Source organism: Bombina bombina, chromosome 6 (genome assembly GCF_027579735.1).
Source record: "Bombina bombina isolate aBomBom1 chromosome 6, aBomBom1.pri, whole genome shotgun sequence".
NCBI classification, from domain to species: domain Eukaryota; kingdom Metazoa; phylum Chordata; class Amphibia; order Anura; family Bombinatoridae; genus Bombina; species Bombina bombina.
Genome location: NC_069504.1, coordinates 483,055,143 through 483,081,676, shown reverse-complemented (window position 1 = coordinate 483,081,676; position 26,534 = coordinate 483,055,143). Strand labels below are relative to the sequence as shown.

Below are 26,534 nucleotides of genomic sequence, written 5' to 3'. Positions count from 1 at the left end.
TCATACCCTCACACCAATCTGAAGGGGCCATGAGGGAGGTTTTGTCAGATGGGGAAATTTCAGATTCAGGAAAAATTTCTCAACAGGCTGAACCTGATGTTGTGACATTTAAATTTAAATTAGAGCATCTCCACGCACTGCTTAAGGAGGTGTTATCTACTCTGGATGATTGTGACAACCTGGTCATTCCAGAAAAATTATGCAAGATGGACAAGTTCCTAGAGGTTCCGGTGCACCCCGACGCTTTTCCTATACCCAAGCGGGTGGCGGACATAGTGAATAAGGAGTGGGAGAAGCCCGGCATACCTTTTGTCCCCCCTCCTATATTTAAGAAATTATTTCCTATGGTCGACCCCAGAAAGGACTTATGGCAGACAGTCCCTAAGGTCGAGGGGGCAGTTTCTACTCTAAACAAGCGCACTACTATTCCTATCGAGGATAATTGTGCTTTCAAAGATCCTATGGATAAAAAATTGGAGGGTTTGCTTAAAAAGATTTTTGTACAGCAAGGTTACCTCCTGCAACCCATTTCGTGCATTGTTCCTGTCACTACAGCAGCGTGGTTCTGGTTTGAGGAGCTAGAAAAGTCGCTCTGTAGAGAGACTCCGTATGAGGAGGTTATGGACAGAGTTCACGCACTCAAGTTGGCTAATTCTTTTATTTTAGATGCCGCTTTGCAATTAGCTAGATTAGCGGCGAAAAATTCAGGGTTTGCAATTGTGGAGCGCAGAGCGCTTTGGCTAAAGTCTTGGTCAGCGGATGTATCTTCCAAGACAAAATTACTTAATATCCCCTTCAAGGGTAAAACTCTCTTTGGGCCAGAATTGAAAGAGATTATCTCAGACATCACTGGGGGAAAGTGCCACGCCCTCCCACAAGATAGGCCTTTCAAAGCCAAGAATAAGTCTAATGTTCGTTCCTTTCGCAATTTCAGGAATGGACCGGCCTCTAATTCCGCATCCTCTAAACAAGAGGGTAATGCTTCACAAACCAAACCAGCCTGGAAACCGATGCAAGGCTGGAACAAGGGTAAGCAGGCCAAGAAGCCTGCTGCTGCTAACAAAACAGCATGAAGGAGTAACCCCCGATCCGGGACCGGATCTAGTAGGGGGCAGACTCTCTCTCTTTGCTCAGGCTTGGGCAAGAGATGTTCAGGATCCCTGGGCACTAGAAATAGTCTCTCAGGGTTATCTTCTGGAATTCAAGGAACTACCCCAAGGGGAAGGTTCCACATGTCTCACTTATCCTCAAACCAAATAAAGAGACAGGCATTCTTACATTGTGTAGAAGACCTGTTGAAAATGGGAGTGATACACCCAGTTCCAACGGCGGAACAGGGAATGGGATTTTACTCAAATCTGTTTTTAGTTCCCAAAAAAGAGGGAACTTTCAGACCAATTCTGGATTTAAAGATCCTAAACAAATTTCTCAGGGTTCCATCGTTCAAAATGGAGACCATTCGAACGATTCTACCTACAATCCAGGAAGGTCAATTTATGACTACCGTGGATCTAAAGGATGCGTATCTACATATTCCTATCCACATGGATCATCATCAGTTCCTAAGGTTCGCCTTTCTGGACTAACATTACCAGTTTGTGGCCCTCCCATTCGGGTTAGCTACTGCTCCAAGGATTTTCACAAAGGTACTCTGGTCCCTTCTCGCGGTTCTAAGACCAAGGGGCATTGCAGTAGTACCTTACTTGGACGACATTCTGATACAAGCGTCGTCTCTCTCAAAGGCAAAGGCTCACACAGACATCGTTCTGGCCTTTCTCAGATCTCACGGATGGAAAGTGAACATAGAAAAAAGTTCCCTGTCTCCGTCGACAAGAGTTCCTTTCTTGGGAACAATAATAGATTCTTTAGAAATTAGGATTTTCCTAACAGAAGTCAGAAAGTCAAAACTTCTAAACGCTTGTCAAGTTCTTCATTCTATTCCACGTCCTTCCGTAGCTCAGTGCATGGAAGTAGTAGGGTTGATGGTTGCAGCAATGGACATAGTTCCTTTTGTGCGAATTCATCTAAGACCATTACAACTGTGCATGCTGAAACAGTGGAATGGGGACTATACAGACTTGTCTCCAGTGATTCAAGTAGATCAGAAGACCAGAGACTCACTCCGTTGGTGGCTAACCCTGGACCACCTGTCCCAGGGAATGAGCTTCCGCAGACCAGAGTGGGTCATCGTCACGACCGACGCCAGTCTAGCAGGCTGGGGCGCGGTCTGGGAATCTCTGAAAGCTCAGGGACTATGGTCTCGGGAAGAGTCTCTTCTCCCGATAAACATTCTGGAACTGAGAGCGATATTCAATGCTCTCAGGGCTTGGCCTTGACTAGCAAAGGCCAGATTTATAAGATTCCAATCAGACAACATGACGACTGTTGCTTATATCAATCATCAGGGGGGAACAAGGAGTTCCCTGGCGATGAGAGAAGTGACCAAAATAATAGAATGGGCGGAGGATCACTCCTGCCACCTATCTGCGATCCACATCCCAGGAGTGGAAAACTGGGAGGCGGATTATCTGAGTCGTCAGACATTCCATCCGGGGGAGTGGGAACTTCACCCGGAGATCTTTGCCCAATTAACTCAATTATGGGGCATTCCAGACATGGATCTGATGGCGTCTCGTCAGAACTTCAAGGTTCCTTGCTACGGGTCCAGATCCAGGGATCCCAAGGCGACTCTAGTGGATGCACTAGTAGCGCCTTGGACCTTCAACCTAGCCTATGTGTTTCCACCGTTTCCTCTCATTCCCAGGCTGGTAGCCAGGATCAAGCAGGAGAGGGCCTCTGTGATCTTGATAGCTCCTGCGTGGCCACGCAGGACTTGGTATGCAGACCTGGTGAATATGTCATCGGTTCCACCATGGAAGCTACCTTTGAGACAGGATCTTCTTGTACAGGGTCCATTCGAACATCCAAATCTGGTCTCCCTCCAGCTGACGGCTTGGAAATTGAACGCTTGATTCTATCAAAGCGTGGGTTTTCAGATTCTGTGATAGATACTCTGGTTCAAGCCAGAAAACCGGTAACTAGAAAAATTTACCATAAAATATGGAAAAGATATATCTGCTGGTGTGAATCCAAGGGATTCCTATGGAATAAGATCAAAATTCCTAAGATCCTTGCCTTTCTACAAGAAGGTTTGGATAAAGGATTATGAGCGAGTTCTCTAAAGGGACAGATTTCTGCTTTATCTGTCTTATTACACAAACGACTGTCAGCTGTGCCAGATGTTCAAGCATTTGTTCAGGCTTTGGTTAGAATCAAGCCTGTTTACAGACCTTTGACTCCTCCCTGGAGTTTAAATCTAGTTCTTTCAGTTCTCCAAGGGGTTCCGTTTGAACCTTTACATTCCATAGATATTAAGTTGTTATCTTGGAAAGTTTTGTTTTTGGTTGCTATTTCTTCTGCTAGAAGAGTTTCTGAGTTATCTGCTTTGCAGTGTTCTCCGCCCTATCTGGTGTTCCATTCAGATAAGGTTGTTTTGCGTACTAAGCCTGGTTTTCTTCCAAAGGTTGTTTCCAACAAAAATATTAACCAGGAGATAGTTGTACCTTCTTTGTGTCCGAATCCAGTTTCAAAGAATGAACGTTTGTTACACAATTTAGACGTAGTCCGTGCTCTAAAATTCTATTTAGAAGCTACAAAAGAGTTCAGACAAACATCTTCTCTGTTTGTCGTCTATTCTGGTAAAAGGAGAGGTCAAAAAGCGACTTCTACCTCTCTTTCCTTTTGGCTTAAAAGCATCATCCGATTGGCTTACGAGACTGCCGGACGGCAGCCTCCTGAAAGAATCACAGCTCACTCTACTAGAGCTGTGGCTTCCACATGGGCCTTCAAGAACGAGGCTTCTGTTGATCAGATATGTAAGGCAGCGACTTGGTCTTCACTGCACACTTTTGCCAAATTTTACAAATTTGATACTTTTGCTTCTTCGGAGGCTATTTTTGGGAGAAAGGTTTTGCAAGCCGTGGTGCCTTCTGTTTAGGTAACCTGATTTGCTCCCTCCCTTCATCCGTGTCCTAAAGCTTTGGTATTGGTTCCCACAAGTAAGGATGACGCCGTGGACCGGACACACCAATGTTGGAGAAAACAGAATTTATGCTTACCTGATAAATTACTTTCTCCAACGGTGTGTCCGGTCCACGGCCCGCCCTGGTTTTTTAATCAGGTTTGATGAATTATTTTCTCTAACTACAGTCACCACGGCACCCTATAGTTTCTCCTGTTTTTTCCTCCTGTCCGTCGGTCGAATGACTGGGGTGGGCGGAGCCTAGGAGGGACTATATGGACAGCTTTTGCTGGGACTCTTTGCCATTTCCTGTTGGGGAAGAGATATTCCCACAAGTAAGGATGACGCCGTAGACCGGACACACCGTTGGAGAAAATAATTTATCAGGTAAGCATAAATTCTGTTTTCTTTATGGAAAGCAGACTGGCGATCCTCCGCCCACTTCTCCTGCTGTAGTTAGCAGAACGATGACGAATCCAGGTTCCTCCAATCGTTGTTGCCTCTCGAACTGGATGCCAAAGGGGGCATGCAACGATTGAAGGAACCCGGATTCGTCATCGGTCTGCTAACTACAGCAGGAGTTGTGGGCTGAGGATCGCCAGTCTGCTTTGCATAAAGAAAAGGTAAGTATTTTTAAAAAAGATCATATCCTTTATATTTGCTTCTAACTGGTTACAGTGCAAGAGACCAGGGGCTTGAATTCAATGAGGCTTTTGAAGAGATGTTTGCCTGAACTGCTCTTTGTTTGCAAAACCTTCAAAATGTTGCTAAAATATTTGCCTGTAGTTTGCAGTGCTGAACTGACGATATATTCTATTAGTTTATTTTTTATTTTATATGTATAACATCTAAACAAATACTGCACTAAATATGTACAAGTTTGTGTGAGAAGTACTTTGTCAGATTATTTTTGCTGCACAGGATACATTTATTAGAGTTAGCAGCCTCATAAATCTTAATTACCTCAGATAGATCATTGTATCAACCGTTTAGAGGAGACTGCATAAATCAGGTCTTTAAAGAATTGCTGGAGAGAAAGCTCTACTAAAAAAAAGCTCTGCTTTTTATCTGATGAGTCTAAATTTAACATTTGTGGTTTCAAATGTCATATCTATGTGAGATGCGGATATGATGAATTGATGTCTCTATGAGTGGTTTCTCACCATAAAGCATGGGGTAAGAGGTGTGGGGTGCTTTGCTAGTAACACTTGTCTATTTAGTTAGAATGGAAGGCACACTTAACCAGCATGGCTACTACAGCATTATACAACAAGGCACCATCTGGCTTGTGCATTCTTGAGCTGTCATTTGTTTGTTTGTTTGTTTGTTTATTTTTGTTTTTTAACAGGGCAATGATCCAAACACACAGGCTGTGTTAGAGCTATATGATAAATAAACAGAGTGCAGGAGTGCTGCACCAGATAACTTGGCCTTTGCAGACACCTGATCTAAACCCAGTAAAGATGGTTTGGTGTTATTTAAACAATAGAGTTCAAGCAGCAAACAAGAGCCTGTCAAATCTGTCTTGAAATGATGGAGCCTCGGGTCAGAGTAGAGCAAGTTTGGATTACTTTCTAGTGATCCCACTGTGTCTTTCAAAGGACAGTGGGAATCAAGGGAATGGGATGGAAGTTATAGGCAAGGAGAAAAGGCCAGGGGGTAGTTGAGGCATCAATAAAGGCAGCCTGAAGATTAACTTCTGGAGAAGCACAAGCGGACCTTAATATTGTGTTTAAAAAATATCCAAAGGGATAACTTACTAGGTGAAGAAGATGGTATATAAGAAAATCTGCAAAGATTCTCCTTGTCAAGCATGTGCACTTCAGTGAAGGCAGTAAGATATGTATTAAAACAAGTGATTTAAACACTGATGGAAGAAACAGTTACCAAGTTGAGCCTAAGATGATGCCCAAAAAAGGTCACTGAAGACAGGGATAATGAAATTTCTCAGGTATTAATGAACAATTATTTATGTTGCCACTGGGAGGCAAGAAGACATACTCTATGGATACAAGGATATGCAAGGTGGTCTGTGAGAATTGCTTGGGCCTATAGTTAGGCCAGAGGGAAGATCCTAAGGCAGTGCTTTCCAAACTGTGTGTCGGGACACACTAGTGTGTCGGCAGCAGTGTGTGGGTATGTCCCTGCTTCAGCACAAATTTTGTTAAATGTATTTATTTTTTTGTTTCTGACTTTCCACCTGCCTGCTACTAGTCATATCACGTGGTTGACTCGTGATTGATACCTAGGGGTCACAAATCATCTTAACCTATTGGTGCAGCTCAGTGGGAACTGAAATTATTTCCATTGGCGGCACATTGGCTCCTGATTGCACGTGTGTCTCCTTAATTGGCTCGTGACTGCATGTGTAGTCAGTGAGTGGGACAGCAGTGTGTTTGCAGCGCAGGCAGTAGTCAATAGGACTCACCGAGCTCTGAGGGTGGCAGCTTAAATGCTGGGCTGAAGTCCGAAGTCAGTGGGGTTTTTTTTGCAGCTAGCTCCCAGTAGTACATTGCTGCTCCTGCTCTTGATATATGGATAGGAAGTGGAAGCTTACAAATGCTTGATGATGAAATGCGAGTGTCTTTATCTAATATTCCACCAAATATTCAGAAACTGTGTTCATCAACCTCATACATCCCATTAAAATAGTAAGTAGCTATTGGTGTTATTAAACTTTTTATTAATTATTCTTGCACATACTTACTGTTACTTGTATGTAAATACATTTGGTTATTATAACATTTATGTACGTGTCCATATCTCTTAAAACAAGTTAGTTTAACCTCCTGTTTGCCAGTACAACAGAATTACTGTGTCGCGAAATTATGTAGGTCTAAAAAGTGTGTCGCCAACATGAAAAGTTTGGAAAGCTCTGTCCTAAGGTTTTATGAACCTTTAGAGATCGCTCAGATTTTGGGACACTGAGATGACATAAAGTTTTGGCCCTGCTCTTCAGTGAGATCTGGCAGAATGGCTTCAGAGAGAATATTCTCTACAGCAAGGCAAACCATTTGCTGAAAAGCAGGGTAGAAGAATTTGAGGAAGATTAAAAATCTGGATTTTTAAAAAAAATAAAATACACACATGGGAGGCATAGAAATGTATTCCCAATCCTGAAATTTTAAAAAAAGAAAGGGGCTTTAATAGTTTTCATGTTATGAATGTGTTACTAGTGCTGAATCCCATTTCTTTATAGGCACTGATGTTGGACAAGAAGATCTGGCTTGCAATCTGCGTTTGACAGGGATACAGTCATGCTGGAATAGGAAAGGGTCTTCCCCAGTCTGTTGCCACACAGTTGTAAACACCCAATTGTCAAAATGTGTTTGTATCCTGTGGCATTAAAGGGACACTGTAGTCGGAAAACAAAGTACAATATTTGAAAAAATTATTACTTAATTAGTATTTTTGCAATATATATGTAGTCAAAATGTTGCAGCTAAAGTTATTAAAATTGAGAGAGCCTGTGTTGTCATCTCCTGTTATGAGTTGTATGATACTATAGTATTGTTCCCCACATAACTCACTATGTTCCTGCGCTCCCTAACCAGCAGTAGACAGCACATGTATAGAGCCACCTACTCGGCTACTACTAGTTGTAATAGCACTAACTGTGCAGAGTAAACTGCACACAGCAAAGAAGGAAACAGTTTTCTGTTTACATTAGCAGAAAACTAACTAGGGACAGTGCTCTGTGGTTGATTAAAATTCCTGCACAGCCTGGGTTAACTTAGCAACAAACTGGTCTTTGCAGTTAGGGCAGCTGAAACTTACATTACTTATACTGCTCCGTTACAACTTGTGTTAGCTGCCTTACTAACTTTACTTAACAGCCAGAGGTGCCCCCATAGCTTAGTTTGCTCTATACATGTACTACAGCTGGTTAAGGGGTGTAGGAAAATAGTGAGCCGTGTAGAGAGAGAAAAAAACAGTACTGTAGTATCATACAGCTCATAACAGGAAATGACAACATAGGCAAGTACACTCTCAATTTTAACATCTTTAACTTCAAATATATATATATATATATACTGTATATACACACATACTCACCTGCCACTTTATTAGGCACACCTGTTTAATTGCTTGGTAACACAAATTGCTAATCAGCCAATCACATGGCAGCAACTATGCATTTAGGCATCTAGACGTGGTGAGGATGACTTGCTGAAGTTCAAACCGAGCACCAGAATGGTGAAGAAAGAGGATTTAAGTGACTTTGAACTTGGCATGGTTGTTGGTGCCAGACGGATTGGTCCGAGTAATTAAAAAAACTGCTGATCTACTGAGATTTTCACGCACAAGCATCTCTAGGGTTTACAGAGAATGGTCAGAAAAAGAGAAAACTTCCAGTAACCGGCATTTGTGTGGACAGAAATACCTTGTTGATGTCAGAGGAGAATGGGCAATAACCACTTGTTACAACCAAGGTATGCAAAATACCATCTCTGAATGCACAACACGTTGAACCTTGAAGCAGATGGGCTACAGCAACAGAAGACCACACCAGGTGCCACTCCTGTCAGCTAAGAACAGGAAACCTGAGGCTACAATTCGCACAGGCTCACCAAACTTGGACAATAGAAGACTGGAAAAAACGTTGCCTGGTCTGATGAGTCTCGATTTCAGCTGCAACATTCAGATGGTAGGGTCAGAATTTGGCTTAAACAATATGAAAGCATGGATCCATCCTGCCTTGTATCAACGGTTCAGGCTGGTGGTGTAATGGTGTGGGGGATATTTTCTTGGCACACTTTGGGCCCTCTTAGTACCAATTGAGCATCATTTAAACACCAGGGCCTTCCTGTCACCAGATTTCATTACAATAGAGCACCTTTGGGATGTGGTGGAACGGGAGATTTGCACCATGGATGTGCTGCCAAGAAATCTGCAGCAACCGCGTGATGCTATCATGTCAATATGGACCAAAATGTCTGAGGACTGTTTCCAACACCTTGTTGAATCTATGCCACAAAGAATTAAGGCAGTTCTGAAGGCAAAAGGGGGTCCAACCCGGTACTAGCAAGGTGTAACTAATTTATTGTAGTAGAGAAAACCAATGGCACTACTGAGTTAAATAAACTTTCCCATATGAGTGAATATCAATTGTTTGACACAACAATGAGGAGGTGCTTGTACTAAAAATTTGCTTGAAACTAATCAGTAAGAGACTGGAAAAAAATAGTACAAATGTAGAACTCATAACGTTTTCGTGTTATATTCAAATAAATATGGTGGCACTTGTATAGAGGAGCTCAAGAGAAGGTGCTCATATACAAGAGCCAAAATATAACCTAGGTGTGTTCAAATTATAGCCTGTACAAATTCTCTCCAAAATGTCATTCTAAGGAGACCATGAACCTATACCTGTAAAATTACCACTAAAAGTAGCCTGTACATATTCAAAGCCTATACCTATTAATTACCACTATAAGTGATATAAATACTGGGGCACATAGTGTGCAGGTGCTAAGTAAATAGTGAATTGCCTTTCTGGAAATACCAAGAAATTGTGCCTATTCAATATCACTATCATAAGTAGAAAGAACAGGATGTGCTTATATGGGAAAGCCAATCTCAGTATCTATCGCTAGAAATGAGTGTGGTAATCCTCAGAAAAATATTGTAAATACCTAGTAATACCTTTGCTATAGTCTATAAATGTTCTCAACAAATTGTGGCTCAAAGGACATCGGTACCTATACCTTTGATTACTGTTGAGTTACCGCTATGAGTGATAATAGATACTATGGCACTAGTATCTAGGTGCTGAATTAGTAGCAAATTACCTTTCTGGATATACCAGATATACCTATTAATACTGTTTACTATTGTCTATAAATGTTCTCGAACGGATTATGGCTCAAAAGAGACTGATACCTATACCTTTTAATTACCGTTAAATTACAACTATAAGTGATAGTAGATGCTATGGCACTAGTGTCCAGGTGCTAAATTATTAGCAAATTACCTTTCTGGAAATACCAAGATATACCTATTAATACCGTTTACTATAATTAATAAATGTTCTCAACAGATTGTGGCTCAAAGAAGACCTATACCTTTTAATTACCGTTAAATTGTCACTATGAGTAATGATAGATGCTATGGCACTGGTATCCAGATCCTGAATTTATAGCAGATTACCTTTCTGGAGATACCAGTTATCTATAACGTTTAAATACCGCTATCTTTAGTGAAAAAATAGGAGATACTCATAGTGAGAAGCCAATCTCCGTGTATAACGGCAAGTGAGAATATTGTAATCCTCAGAAAAAATATTCTAAAATACCGTTTTTTAAAGTACATAAGTAAAGGCATAGCGAGTTAAAAAAGGGGAGAGGAGAGCTGGGACGCCACTGATGCGTTTCGCCGTGGTAGCTGTATCAAAGGGTAATCTCGCAAACTTCTTGTCGGATTTTTATACCCTTAGCTGTGATCGGATTGGCTGGTTGGACAACCTATCATGATGCACTTAGATGATTGGCTGATATACCTGTCAATCATGTGCTGCATATGAGGATTGTTCAATTTGGAGTTTGTTTACTCCCCAATGTTTAGCGTGACTAAAGAGAAACAAAAACATATGTATTCTAACAGTAATGTAGTGTATTATAGTAATATGTATTAATCTGACATCATTAAAATATGAATTTTAATGACACTTGTTTCTATTACAATGTGTGGTGGCCCGTGTATCTATTGGTTTATATGTTTGTCAATCAAATAACCAAGTGTTGCGATTGGATTAAATGACGCTCTATAAGCCAATTGTGTGTTAGATTTTTTTAAGGTAACATAGTGTTGATACAAAAGACTGCCGTTCATACTTAGATAACTGGTGACATAAATTCATTTTGTGAAAAAATATAAACAAAAGAAAAAAGAAAAAGTGATTTGTCTTATGATGTTCAACTTTATTTGAAACTTATATACTCATTAATTCTTTGTTATTTTTTATTTTATATGTAGTATAATGATCTATTAATTCCTGTGCTTGTCAAATATATCATGAATATATTGTAATAAAGTACCCAGCCCCTTTGTAACATTTTTTCCTTTGTTAGGGACCAATTGGAAAAGTTAGTCCCGCCCCTCCGGGTTCCGTGTTTTTTAGCAGCAGGGATTAATTTTAGGTATTTTAGCTTGTTTCTATACTAATCCAATACATTTGTGTTTAAGGGGTATATATTGTAATCTCTCCAATTTTTAGAAACGTGAGCCACTCACCACTTCATACATACAATATTTGTTACATCAAACACATATTAGGAAATACAGATATTCTGTCATCCCTTTCATCTTATATTCTCACTAGTTTTGCGCCCTTTATCAGATGCTGACCCCTCTGATAGTCAGAGGAGTTTTCTACTTTGTTTCCATATATATATATATATATATATATATATATATATATATATATATATATATATAGTCATTCTTTTTTTAAATATTGTACTTTGTTCTTTGACTACAGTACCCCTTTAAGATGAGCTTTCGCTTGAACTAAGGGGCCTAACCGAAACCCTGCAATCTCTCTCTCTCTCTCATATTTTTTATTTGGCTCTGGATTGGGTTCAAGAATGTTTACTATCAATAAAGTAGTGATGCACAAGAATTCACTTTTATAGGGCAAAGGACAGTGCCAGAGTCTAGCACAATTTCTGCTTTTAGAAGAAGCAAAGAAGATGTCTCACTTGTGGCTGGAATTTACATCAGCTAATATTCAGATTCAGTGTTGTTGATTTCAGATGTCATTGCAATATTAATACTGAGGTTATTCTGCAAAGTGTTTTTGTAGTTTCCTTCTCACTCTATTGGCACCTTTGCTCATGCAGGTCTTCTCACCTCATTCCTTTATTTGTAGATTGGTGACTTGGATTCAGAGGATGGAAAGAAGGATTCCATGGTGGATGTTCTTTTTAAAAGAGCACTGAAAGAATTTCGTCAGAACATCTTCAGCCTCTATTCAACATCACTTGTGGTAGGAAATTAAGTAATGATATTATGAGCTATATCATCTTGTTATACAATATATTAAATATCTGGCTAACTTTTCTCAATATGTTCTCTCCCAATTTGTCTATATAATCAGGGAGAGGATGGCAAAAGTATTCGTTATAGAGACCTGGGGGCTTTATTTGAGCAGATCATGGATAAGACAATGAGGCAGCAGCAGTTGAGGAGCTGGAGTGAGTCTCCAGTCAGAGTCTGGATCAATACATTCAAGGTCTTCCTGGATGAATTTGTGACTGAATATAAACCCATGAATTACACACCTGGGAAGGTAATCGGTTAAACCAAACTGCGTTTTTAATGTCGTGCTTGAAAAGAACATTTTGGTGTTTATAAGAACAAGAGGTTTAAGGCCTTAAAGATGAAATAAATATAGAGCACAGAAACTTGATATGTTTGGGGACTAGATGAGGGTTTGAAATGTCAGGATTGGCATTCTCACACATCTACAGCTTCAGGCACACATTTTATATTGTCCTTTTTTATTTGTATTCACTGTGCTTAAGTTTCAATACTCATATTCTACTGTAATGCAATTCTGGAGGGTTCGGAATAAGGTCCCCATTTGAGCTGTGGTGCATAAAATAGACAATATTGATGTTGCTTTCCTGTTGTAGGATGAGTCAAAACAATAAAGAAATATAACATGGGTATATGCTATTTTAGAAGTTGTGTTTTTGAAGAACAACACACTAAAATAAGTGGACCAGAAGTTATCTAGTGGTTACCGTTATTGTAGTGATTAACTGTGCCTCAGTGACCATTAAGGTTTCTTAAAAATAAAGTGGGAACATCCATAGAAAAGTGAAAAATAACAGCACATGAGCACACAGTGTTTTGGACTTCTCCAGAGAAGTTTTAAGGGAAACCTTATATGTAGTCAGATATTTTGATAAAATGTTTTACTTTTGTTTGTAATTTATTTTTCAAGAGTCAAAAAACAGAAAGGAAGAAAAGGAGGAAGAAAGAATCAGACATAGTAAGTGTTTTGTTTCTTTTTGTTTCTTTCCATATTCACTTAATTCCTGTTTTACAGAACGTTTTTCTCTTTACATGCTTGTAATTATCTCTTAACTCCCTCACTGACTTTTCCTGGTGTTTTCCTTCTCAGGTAGAGGAACATAATGGTCACGTATTTAAAGCCACGCAATACAACATTCCAACATATTGTGAATACTGCTCCTCTCTCATCTGGATCATGGACCGAGCTGCTGTCTGCAAATGTGAGCCCTCCTCATTCCTTCTCTCATATTGTTTTATTTCTGTTTTTTGTATCTTTCCTGCCAATAGATTATTTAAACAAAAACACATATGCAAAAGAACAGACCTGCGTTTAAAGCTTTTAAAAGTGCTGGAAAGTTTGCACCTAAAGCTACTGTTACCTTATGAGTTTGAACTCTCTTTAGGAAGATGAATAGAGAGGTGTGTATTAACATATAAATTGGCGTTTAGTAACAAAGACGATAATCAAAAGCCAAAAAAATTGTAGAGTTGTTTTATCAGATGTGCTGCTGGTCTTAAAATGCACTTTCAAGTGCTGACATGAGGAACTGGCAATATAAGTGAATTAGACTTCCAGCTGTATCAAGACCAAGTTCATTATTTTAAAAATAAACATCAGTTCAACTTTATCTTGGTCCAATAAGCATTGTACATAAAATTATCATTACAGTTTCACTGTCTGTTGCTAGCCATTTTCCTAAGACCTCATTATTTTATTTATTTTAGAGTTGCTTTGAGGTATAGACAATTTTTTTTTTTGTTTTTTTTTTTACACTCAAGTTATTTCTTTCTAATTGTAGTGAGAGTCCTAGAAATCCTATTATTTTAAATGGGAATTACATCACCTTACCACCAGAAGGAGGCAAAGACACCCCAACCAGAGCATTCAACTATCCCTCCTACTTCCCCTTCTCTCCTAGTAGTAGTTCTTTACCTCGTCTAGGAGGTAGGCAGAGATAAGGGTGCTCTTCAGGATTCATATTATACAACCCTCAATGGCTAGTTTCTTGAAGAGATGGTTAAGGGAGTTGCTTCTGATCTTCTTGTAAATCTCTCAGTAGAGTGTAGTGCAACAGCAGGCTGGGGGTGTCACAGGTACGTTCTCTAGTCTCAACCTGTATGCCATTAACATCTGCTCCCTCATCTGGTCTTAGTTACAAGGGAGTAATTCTCTGTGTCCTCTAAGGTGATTCAGGGATTGTCTGCCAAACAGAGGTAAGATTCTTTACTGCCATTCTCCACCCTTTCATAGACTAGTTGCCTAAGCTTTATTGGGGACTATTGAGTGAGTTGATATGGCAAACTGTAACCCTCAACATCCTCTTCCTTTATGGCTAGTGCCTGTAATTCAGGAACGGGGTGTATAGATGATTAGACCGTTTTCTCGTTATGCGTTATGGCAAACTACATTCCTCTAGATCTGCTTCCTTTATGGCTAGTGCCTTTATCAAGAAATGAGTGTATGTGTATTTAGACATTTAGCACAGAGGATCTGATCTTACTCCCTTTACATTTTTAGTACACGGAAGAAGGAAGAAAAGAACCTTTTGTCCTATCCTAGATCTAAAGCGTCTGAACAAATTCTTGAGGGTGCCCTCCTTCAAAATGGAAACAATCCTCTTGTCTTCCAGGGTCAATTTATGACTACGGTGGATTTAAAGGATGCATATCTTCATATCTTAATCCATCAAGATCATCACCAGTTTTTTAAGTTCGCCTTTCTGGACAAACATTTCCAATTGGTGGCCTATACCTTTGGTCTGGCTACAGCTCTGAGGGTTTTCACGAAGCTGCTTGTATCTCTTCTAGCAGTGGTCAGATTACAGGGTATCGTGGTGGCTCCTTACTTGGATGATATCTTGGTTCAAACTCCATCTTCTCAATTAGCAGCTTCTCGCACAGAGAAGTTATTTTGGTATCTTTGGAGTGTTGGTTGGAAGGTAAATCTAGAGAAGAGTTCTCTTGCACCCCATTCAAGAGTGAGTTTTCTGGGGCTTGATTATAGATTCTGTGGCTATGAAGATCTTCCTTACAGATCAACAGAAATCCAAACTCCAGTCAGTATGTCAATGCCTACTGTCTACACTTCTTCGGTGGCCCAGTGTATGGAGGTTGTAGGGCTCATGGTAGCAGCATCAGACACTATGCCATTTGCTCACTTTCATTTGCAACCTCTACAGTTGTGCATGCTAAAGCAGTGGAATGGAGATCATTTAGACTTGTCTCAAATGATACATCTGGATCCTCGCACCAGGAACTCCCTATCTTGGTGGCTGGCGCCCGAGCCGGTAGCTCGGGGAATGAGTTTCATGCATCCAACCTGGGAAATCATAACCATGGATGCAAGTCTCTCCTATTGGGGAGCAGTTTGGGGCTCCATGAGAGCTCAAGTGGTGTGGTCCTCTCAGGAAGCGTCCCTGCCCATAAATATTCTGGAACTCAGAGCCATCTTCAACGTTCTTTTAACATAGCTCCAACTGACTTCTATCCGTTCTATTCTATTTCAGTCAGACAACATCACAGCGGTGAGGTATTTCTACCATCAAGGGGGGACTTGCAGTTCTCTGGTGATTAAGGTGATAAGAATTCTATCCTGGGCAGAAAGTCACCAATGTCTATTTTCCACAGTTCGCATCCCAGGAGTGGAGAGCTGGGAAGCAGACTATCTAAGTCGACAGGCTCTTTATTCTGGGGAATGGTCTCTCAATGAGGAGATATTTGACCTGATTGTTTCTCAGTAAGGTTATCCAGAGATAGATCTCATGGCATCACACCTTAACTTCAAGCTTCCGAGGTATGGATCTTGATCAAGGGATCCTCTAGCGGAGGTGGTGGATGATCTGGCAGTTCCTTGAGTCTATTGTCTGGTTTATCTCTTCCCGCTGATAGTGCTACTTCCTTGAGTCGTGGCGAGGATCGAACAGAAGGTGTCAACGATAATGATAGCCCATGTGTGGCCTTGCAGGACTTGGTATGCAGATCTCATAAGGATGTCATTTGCTCCCCCGTGGCATCTTCCACAGAGAGTGGATCTTCTATCTCAAGGTCCATCCTTTTACCAAAATCTAGATTCTCTAAGGCTGACTGTGGGGAGATTGAACGCCTAATTCTGGCTCATAGAGGATTCTCAGAGTCTGCAATTGACACTCTTGTCCAGGCGTGTAAACCTGTTACCAGACTTATCTGTCATAAAGTGTGCAAGGTTTACCTGTCTTTGTATACTGAACATTGATTTTCTTGGCACAAGGTGAGATTTCCACATATTCTTCAATTCCTTCAGAAAAGACTTGATAAGGGTCTCTTGCCTAGTTCCAATAAAGGTCATAATTTCAGGCCCGCTCAGTTTGTTACATAAAAAGTTGGCACGGTTGCCCGATTTTCAAGCCTTTGTTCAGGCTCTGGTTAGAATGAGACCGGTATTAAAACCAATTGCTCCTCCATGGAGTCTTAATCTTGTTCTTAAGCTTTTGCACTATGTTACATTCAAATCTATGTATTCCCTCGATATTAACCCCTTAACGACCAAGGACGTGCCAGGCACATCCTACAAAAAACTGTCGTTAACGACCAAGGCATGTCCTCAGGGGTTTCAAGCGCTGGAAGCGATCATGATCGCTTCCAGCCACTTTCAGGGTATTGCAGTGATGCCTCGATATTGAAGGAGGGAGAGGGGGGGGGGATAAGTGTTGGGAAAGGGATCTGGGAGGGGGAGGGGTTAGGGTATTGAGGGAGGGCTGCTACACTACAGAAGACATTGGGATTTTTATTTTTTGTATGGAAAAAAAGCTTAAAATTTAGCAAACGGTGTACTGGCAGACAGCTGCCAAGTACCCAAGTTGGCTGCAAATAGGTAGAGGGGGGAGGGTTAGAGAGCTGTTGTGGGGGGTCAGGGAGGTTGTGGGATAAGGGGGATCCTACACTGAAGAATATATATATATATATATATATATATAATTAATATATAGTAGCAAAGGAGAGCACTCTCACTCAGTCCAACAACTACCAGGGTGCTAGTACAGTATAAATACAGCTGAACAAGAAACTTGCACTCTCTGGTCTTTTAAGAAAAATCTTTTACTGTGAAAAGTAGTGACATTTCGGGGACCAGATATCCCCTTCCTCAGAAGGTCCCCGAAACGTCACAACTTTTCACAGTAAAAGATTTTTCTTAAAAGACCAGAGAGTGCAAGTTTCTTGTTCACACATATATATATATATATATATATATATATATATATATATATATATATATATATATATATATATATATATATATAAAAATCTCCTTTTATTTTAGTACTGGCAGACTTTCTGCCAGTACTTAAGATGGGGATGACAAATGTGGGGTGGGGGAGGGAAAAGAGCTGTTTGAGAGGAATCAGGGAGGGATCAGGGGGTGGGATGTGTCAGGCTGATCTCTACACTAAAGCCAAAATTAACCCTACAAACTACCTAATTCACCCCTTTACTAAAATTGTGGTGCGCAGCGGCATTTAGTGGCCTTCTAATTACCAAAAAGCAATGCCAAAGCCATATATGTCTGCTATTTCTGAACAAAGGGGATCCCAGAGAAGCATTTACAACAATTTGTGCCATAATTGGACAAGCTGTTTGTAAATAATTTCAGTGAGAAACTAAAGTTAGTGAAAAAGTGAACATTTTTTTTTTATTTGATCGCATTTGGCGGTGAAATGGTGGCATGAAATATACCAAAATGGGCCTAGATCAATACTTTGGGTTGTCTACTAAAAAAATATACATGTGAAGGGATATTCAGGGATTCCTGGCAGACATCAGTGTTACAATGTAACGATCGCTAATTTTTTTTAAAAAGTGGTTTGGAAATAGCAAAGTGCTACTTGTACTTATTGCCCTATAACTTGCAAAAAAAGTAAAGAAGATGTAAACATTGGGTATTTCTAAACTCAGGACAAAATTTAGAAACTATTTAGCATGGGTGTTTGTTGGTGGTTGTAGACGTGTAACACATTTTGGGGGTTAGTGTGTGGGGGTTTTTCCATTTTTTTTTCAGCATATTTTATAATTATTTTTAGAGTAAATTATATGCTATGATGAAAATAAAGGTATCTTTAGAAAGTCCATTTAATGGCGAGAAAAATTGTATGTAATATGTGTGGGTACAGTAAATGAGTAAGAGGAAAATTACAACTAAACACAAACACCCCAAAAATGTACAAACAGCACTGGTCCTTAACGGTAAGAAAATTGAAAAATGGTCTGGTCATTAAGGGGTTAAGTTACTTTCCTGGAAGGTGTTACTTTTTATTAGCAATCTCTTTTGCTCATAGAGTTTGAGTTGTCGGCTCTCCAGTGTGATCCTCCTTATCTGATGTTTCACCAGAATAAGGCAGTGTTGAGAACTATGCATGGTTTCCTGCCTAAAGTAGTTTTGACTGACAACATATATCAGAATATTGTAGTGCCGTCTTTATATACTAATCCCTAAATCAAGAAGTGGTCAGAGCATTAAAGTTTTACCTTCATTCTACTAAGGATTTTCACCAGTCGCAAAGTTTTTGTTATTTTCTCTGGTAAGCACAAGGGTCAAAAGGCTACTGCTACTTCCTTGTCTTCTTGGCTGAGGAATCTTATTCGGAAGGCTTACTTGGAGGCAGGTCATCAGCCTCTGGTTCATATTACTGCTCATTCCACTCGCTCGGTTTTTACGTCTTGGGCCTTCAAGAATGAGGATTCGGTGGAACAGTTATGCAAAACTGCTACCTGGTCTTCTCTACATACGTTCACTAAATTTTTCCAGTTCCATGTTTTTGCCTCTGCTGAAGCATCTTTTGGCAGAAAGGTCCTTCAGGTAGTGGTGCCTAGTAACTAGGTAACTTCCTTACCTATTATGCCCGCCCTTTTTATTTGTGAACTCCACAGCTTGGGTATAGATTCCCTTTTGTATGAATAGGATTTCGTGGACTCTCACTACCATTAGAAAAACAAAATGTATTCTTACCTATTAAATTATTTTCTTTCTTGGTAGTGAGAGTCCACAAAACCGCCCTTATAGTTTGCACCTCTTAGCCCTTTTATCTCACTTACTTTCCTTATCCTTGAGTATAAACTACTGGGAGGAAAGGGAAAGTAGGAGGGATAGTTGAATGCCCTGGTTGGGGTGTCTTTGCCTCCTCCTGGTGGCCAGGTGATGTAATTCCCATTTGTAAGCATAGGATTTCCTGGACTCTCACTACCAAGAAACAGAAATGAATTTATCAGGTAAGAATACATTTTGTTTTTTTCTGCTTTGGCTTTAATTCTAATAGAATATATCTGTGTCATGTTTGAAAATCACATATGTTGCCTCATTGCAGTTTTACATTTTTGCTTCACGTTTGGTTCTTGCACAGTGTATTATATAGTGCTACATTATTTCCTCATGTAGTATTGCTCACATTCTCTGTATTTCTGCAGAAGGATGATAGAGAAAATAAGTCTTCCATTCTTAACATACACTGCAGGGTTCATTGCTGGGTAGTATAATTTAAAATAAATATGTAATTAAGTAATTTCTATTGTTGTTTTTTTCTGTCTCAGTGTGTAGATTTGCCTGCCACAAGAAATGCTGCTCTCAGATTAGCACCATGTGCTCTAAGAAGGTGAGAACGTCACCATGCATCTAATATATTAGCTACTCTACTCTTCCTTTTACATTCTCTTCTGTGAAGTTCTGTGTTTGAAAATACAAAATAATACTTTATGATGTCTATACTTCTTGCTTTCAAACCTTTCTCCCCTTTCTGTTCCTTCCTTTTTTCTTCCTTTTTCTTTGTCCGTTATCCCTTCTTTACCATTTCCTCACATAATTCCCTTCCTTTGCATAGCATCATGATTTGTATATCCACCTTTTTTTTCCTTATTCTTCCGGTTTCTTCTCAGTATGACCTAGAGTTGTCTTCCCGTCAATTTGGAGTAGAGTTGTCCCGTCTTACTAATGAGGATCGGACAGTCCCATTGTTACTAGAAAAGTTAATCAATTATATAGAAATGCATGGACTATATACAGAGGGAATATACAGGAAACCTGGCTCTACAAATAAAATTCGGGAACTCAGGCAAATCTTGGATACAGGTAACAGAGTCATCAACTCCTTGTGCTCATCAACTCCCTGATACTTGTTTCAAGCACTATCCTCCTGCTTCAAATCTTACTTTAACTTCTTTTGTACATTTTTATTCATGATTTTGGTATTTTATCTGCTACTGCGTGATATTTCACCCAGCTTCTTACATAATATTCTTGCATAATGCCTATATGTGGACTTATTTTTTCTGTTTAACACATATATCAATCTCTCCATTTGACAATAATGTTTGTTGTATTGCTCCATTTTGCAGTGTCTTTTAATCTACTTATCTTTTTCTCTCTGTTGCCTTTTCATAGATATTGATAGTGTTAATCTGGATGATTACAATATTCATGTGATTGCCAGTGTATTTAAGCAGTGGCTGCGGGAGCTACCTAATCCATTGATGACGTTTGAGCTGTATGAAGAATTTCTCAGATCTATGGGTAGGTGACATCCTGGGCCTTTGGTATGGTTGCTTTCCCTTTGAGAACAATACTTTGCCATCCTTATGAGAACAATGATTTGGGTGGGTTGTTGGCGTTGTCTTGCTTCTTTTCTCACACCCACCCATACACACATATATATATATATATATATATATATATATATATATATATATATATATATATATATATATATATATATATAAAGATATATATATATATATATATATATAAAGATATATATATATATATAGATATATATAGATATATATATATATATATATATATATATATATAGATATATATAGATATATATATTTCTTTTATGTAAGTGGCAAGAGTCCATGAGCTAGTGACGTATGGGATATACATTCCTACCAGGAGGGGGCAAAGTTTAACCTCAAAATGCCTACAAATAATTATAAACTCCCGAAAAGCCTGGTTACCCCTAGATTCCCATGGTTTCCCCCTTCCTTCCTATTTTAAACTCCCCCTTCTTATCATCCCTCCCCTTTTTTTTTTTTTTCTCTTCTCTTGCTTTTCTCTCTACCGGTGTGACTCCTACAACTATCATATCTCGCATACCCATGAGTTCTTTACTTCAGAAACCTAATCCTCGTATGCACGCTCAGCGCAGCTATACTCTAGTATGTTTTACACATTGCATACATCATTATCCCATGAATATATCATAATACACTTCATCATGTAGCAAACAATGGCTTTGTGCACTTACTGTTCTGTCATGACATACACCTCTAGAGGAATGACATATATACTGCCTACATTGACACAAGCCTTAATCTGCATTCTAATAGTGGTTTCACCCATGGGAAAGCCTTTCAAAGGCTCTCTGTAATCGCAGGGATTCATCTCCTGCCTCCCTTTTCAGATCACCATTGCCTCTGATGATGTTTTTCAGTACTGGTTTGGCTATCTGCTTTATGTGGATGGGTATATCAAGGCAGAAACTTGATATAAAAAGGGAATAAGATGGTTGTCGTCTCTCCACTTCCACATTTAGGCTTTTGGAGAAAGATGCTGGAGCTCTGCTGCTGTTAATTGGGATTTTTCTTCCATATCTCAATTTCTGGACCCTTTTTAGTCTGGGATTAAAATTGCTGTCTAATTTTTATTGTTCTAAAAGATAGATAATCCCTTTTTTACACATTCCCTAGTTTTGCATAACCAACACGGTTATATTAATACACTTTCTCCTGTTAAGTGTGGTCAGTCCACGGGTCATCATTACTTCTGGGATATTAACTCCTCCCCAACAGGAAGTGCAAGAGGATCACCCAAGCAGAGCTGCTATATAGCTCCTCCCCTCTACGTCACACCCAGTCATTCTCTTGCACCCAACTAATAGATAGGATGTGTGAGAGGACTGTGGTGAGATTTGTCCCCTACTCTGAATCTGGATCAAGAGACCAGAAATTCTCTTCTATGGTGGCTTTCTCGGCCACATCTGTCCAGGGGGATGCCATTCAGCAGACCAGATTGGACAATTGTAACAACAGACGCCAGCCTACTAGGTTGGGGCGCTGTCTGGAATTCCCTGAAGGCTCAGGGATCATGGACTCAGGAGGAGAGTCTCCTTCCAATAAACATTCTGGAATTGAGAGCAGTTCTCAATGCCCTTCTGGCTTGGCCTCAGTTAACAACTCGGGGGTTCATCAGATTTCAGTCGGACAACATCACGACTGTAGCTTACATCAACCATCAAGGAGGGACAAGAAGCTCCCTAGCGATGATGGAAGTATCAAAGATAATTCGCTGGGCAGAGTCTCACTCTTGCCACCTGTCAGCGATCCACATTCCTGGAGTGGAGAACTGGGAGGCGGATTTCCTAAGTCGTCAGACTTTTCATCCGGGGGAGTGGGAACTTCATCCGGAGGTCTTTGCCCAAATACTTCGTCTTTGGGGCAAACCAGAGATAGATCTCATGGCGTCTCGCCAGAACGCCAAGCTTCCTTGTTACGGGTCCAGGTCCAGGGACCCGGGAGCGGTCCTGGTGGATGCTTTGACAGCACCTTGGACCTTCGGGATGGCCTATGTGTTTCCACCCTTCCCGATGCTTCCTCGATTGATTGCCAGGATCAAACAGGAGAGAGCATCGGTGATTCTAATAGCGCCTGCGTGGCCACGCAGGACCTGGTATGCAGATCTAGTGGACATGTCATCCTGTCCACCTTGGTCTCTGCCTCTGAGACAGGACCTTCTAATTCAGGGTCTTTTCAAACATCAAAATCTAATTTCTCTGAAGCTGACTGCTTGAAATTGAACGCTTGATTTTATCAAAGCGTGGTTTTTCGGAGTCAGTTATTGATACCTTAATACAGGCTAGGAAGCCTGTTACCAGAAAGATTTACCATAAAATATGGCGTAAATACTTACATTGGTGCGAATCCAAGAGTTACTCATGGAGTAAAGTTAGGATTCCTAGGATATTGTCTTTTCTACAAGAAGGTTTAGAAAAGGGTTTATCTGCTAGTTCCTTAAAGGGACAGATCTCAGCTCTGTCCATTCTTTTACACAAGCGTCTGTCAGAAGTTCCAGACGTTCAGGCTTTTTGCCAGGCTTTGGCCAGGATTAAGCCTGTGTTTAAAACTGTTGCTCCACCATGGAGCTTAAATTTAGTTCTTAACGTTTTACAGGGTGTTCCGTTTGAACCCCTTCATTCCATTGATATCAAGCTGTTATCTTGGAAAGTTCTGTTTTTAATGGCTATTTCCTCGGCTCGTAGAGTCTCTGAGTTATCAGCCATACACTGTGATTCTCCGTATCTGATTTTTCATTCAGATAAGGTTGTTCTGCGTACTAAACCTGGGTTCTTACCTAAGGTTGTCACTAACAAGAATATCAATCAAGAGATTGTTGTGCCATAATTGTGTCCGAATCCTTCTTCAAAGAAGGAACGACTTCTGCACAATCTAGATGTAGTCCGTGCCCTGAAATTTTATTTACAGGCAACTAAAGATTTTCACCAAACTTCTTCCCTGTTTGTCGTTTATTCTGGACAGAGGAGAGGTCAAAAAGCTTCTGCTACCTCTCTCTCTTTTTGACTTCGTAGCATAATACGTTTAGCCTATGAGACTGCTGGACAGCAGCCTCCTGAAAGAATTACAGCTCATTCCACTAGAGCTGTGGCTTCCACTTGGGCCTTTAAGAATGAGGCCTCTGTTGAACAGATTTGCAAGGCTGCAACTTGGTCTTCTCTTCATACTTTTTCCAAATTTTCCAAATTTGACACCTTCGCTTCTTCGGAGGCTGTTTTTGGGAGAAAGGTACTTCAGGCAGTGGTTCCTTCCGTATAAAGATCCTGCCTGTCCCTCCAGTCATCCGTGTACTTTAGCTTTGGTATTGGTATCCCAGAAGTAATGATGACCCGTGGACTGACCACACTTAACAGGAGAAAACATAATTTATGCTTACCTGATAAATTCCTTTCTCCTGTAGTGTGGTCAGTCCACGGCCCGCCCTGTTTTTTATGGCAGGTCTAAATTTTTAAATTATACTCCAGTCACCACTGCACCCTATAGTTTCTCCTTTCTCGTTTGGTTCTTGGTCGAATGACTGGGTGTGACGTAGAGGGGAGGAGCTATATAGCAGCTCTGCTTGGGTGATCCTCTTGCACTTCCTGTTGGGGAGGAGTTAATATCCCAGAAGTAATGATGACCCGTGGACTGACAACACTACAGGAGAAAGGAATTTATCAGGTAAGCATAAATTATGTTTTTTACCTCTATGATTGCCAAGTATCTAAACCACTGCAGACTGCCCCCGTATCTCAGTTCTTTTTTTAAAAAAAATTTTTTTATAGCATTTTAGCCAATTAGTTTTTTCCTGCTTAACTCTACAGGAGTAAGCACAATGTTATCTATATGGTATGCATGAACTAGCACTGTCTGTCTGTGAGTTAAGAGGCTGCTGCAGGGGCTTGGAAACAGGCAGATATTTAGAGGTTATAAAAAATATTTATATAACAATGTTGATTGTGCAAAGCTGGGTGATGGGTAGTAAAGGAGTTATCTATCTTTTTAAACAATACAAAAAATCACGTAGACTGTCCCTTTAACAAAGGTTTGGTACTTATCTTTTATAAAGTCTGCATTTCAGCTTTTTCAGTCTCCTTTTTTAACTTAGCCTTTACACCTGTATCCAGACCTTGGCTTTCTTTTTATCCTGGATTTGAAACATTCTCCCTTAGAGCTGTTTCATTAATTGTTGGTCAAGCTATTTTTTGAGGGCATTAATTCAGTGAGATGGCTATCTGACTTTGTAGCAGTATTGCCACTCCTCAAGCTTGGTCTTTAATCAAAAAATGCGTGCTTTGCAGCACCCCATCTTCCCATATAACGTGGTTCTTCCCTCCCTCTGCTCACTCCTAGTTGTCAGGGATTACTTGTTGATGCAGTGTGCTGTTAATTACTATTTGAAAGTCATAATCTCTTTATTCATAAACTATTTGTTCTGCTAGGACTTTAGGAAAGAGCTTCCAGCTCTGATTGCTTCTCAGTCCAAGTAAACTTGTTTGGTCAGTTATATAGCCTTTTACATTGTTTGGCAAGATTGCAGATTCTACATGCTCTGTGGATGTGTCTTACTGGGCTGTCCATGGTACATCTTTGTACAAATAAAACATTTGTCAACATTTTTTATGGCCACGTTGTTTCCTGCTACTATTTTATTATTTTTGTTTCCTCTTCCCCTTTGGCTTTGGTGCAAAGCCATCTGTGTTGATTAGCTTAGCTTTATGTGCTCTCATAATTAAACATGTGTGAACATTTTAAAAATCAATTTCTTCACATTCACGAGTGAAATCACATAAAGGCCTTTCCTCCTCACCCCCTCTTCTCAGTATGAAATTTCATTGTCACACTAGTCATTTATTTGCAGATTTGCTGCTCAAGAAGCCTGCTTTCTTCTGTCATATGTCTTTCTTCACCTATAATAACAAATCTCTGCTGATTATGTTGCCATATATGAAACTGATAAAACGTATTTAATAGAAAGATCGCAGTTTGCTATTCCTCTTTCACTGTTTTTCCTGCCATTATTTTTTTTTATATATATAATAATTTCCCTATGGTTTCTAAAGGACCAGTAAATACAGCAGATTTGCTAAATCAACAAATGCATTATGAAAAGACAATGCAAAAGCACTTAGCCTGAACCTCAAATGAGTATTAGATTTTCAAATTTCAAAGTTATGTATATTTCCACTCCCCTTGTACCATGTGACAGCTATCAGCCAATCACAAATGCATATACGTATATTCTGTGAATTCTTGCACATGCTCAGTAGGAGCTGGTGACTCAAAAAGTGTAAATATAAAAATACTGTGCAAATTTTGTTAATGGAAGTAAATTGGAAAGTTCTTTATAATTGCATTGTCTATCTGAATCATTAAAATTTAATTAGACCTGAGTGTCCATTTAAGGTCTTTAAAATCATTTTTTCCCCTCTAACTTTGTTTATGCCAGACTTGGCTGGATACTATACAAGTTTTCAATGCAGTAATCCACTTTGCGTATATCATCAACCCTCTGGGCTACTACTTCTCACGATATCATAATAACATTAACCCTCAGACACATGAAATATTTTCTCTTTACCTTTCCTGCCTCCAGTCAGTATACTTCCATTGGAGGGCATACCTTTGAGAATGAAACCCATTTTAACCCAATGGCAGCCCTGCTGGATTTTTTCTCTCAGAATTGAGCCTGTTCCTGTGTCCTGTCCCTAAAGGTGGTGAGTACCCACGCAGGAGCTGCCAAGGGGTCACTTGGGGCATTTGGTCAGTCTGTCAAGTTTTACGGCCTAGGTGCTATCTTACCCTTTAATTGCAGATGTCAGAAGTGTTAATTGGCAAGTGTAGAGGGCTCTATTTAACAGTGTGTGCAAATTCTGCTATACTGATAAGTCTTGCATACAATATAACCCAGTGAATATGT

General features: G+C 40.0%; 1 protein-coding gene across 1 annotated transcript in view; it reads left to right on the top strand.

Moving 5' to 3' along the window:
- The window catches only part of MYO9A (myosin IXA), a 294,424-nt gene that overhangs the window by 215,207 nt on the left and 52,683 nt on the right, over window positions 1–26,534 (top strand). Inside the window, 7 exon segments of the mRNA XM_053717307.1 lie at window positions 11,892–12,008; window positions 12,120–12,311; window positions 12,972–13,019; window positions 13,152–13,263; window positions 19,601–19,662; window positions 19,943–20,135; window positions 20,448–20,576. Coding sequence (XP_053573282.1) covers window positions 11,892–12,008; window positions 12,120–12,311; window positions 12,972–13,019; window positions 13,152–13,263; window positions 19,601–19,662; window positions 19,943–20,135; window positions 20,448–20,576 — 853 coding nt within the window.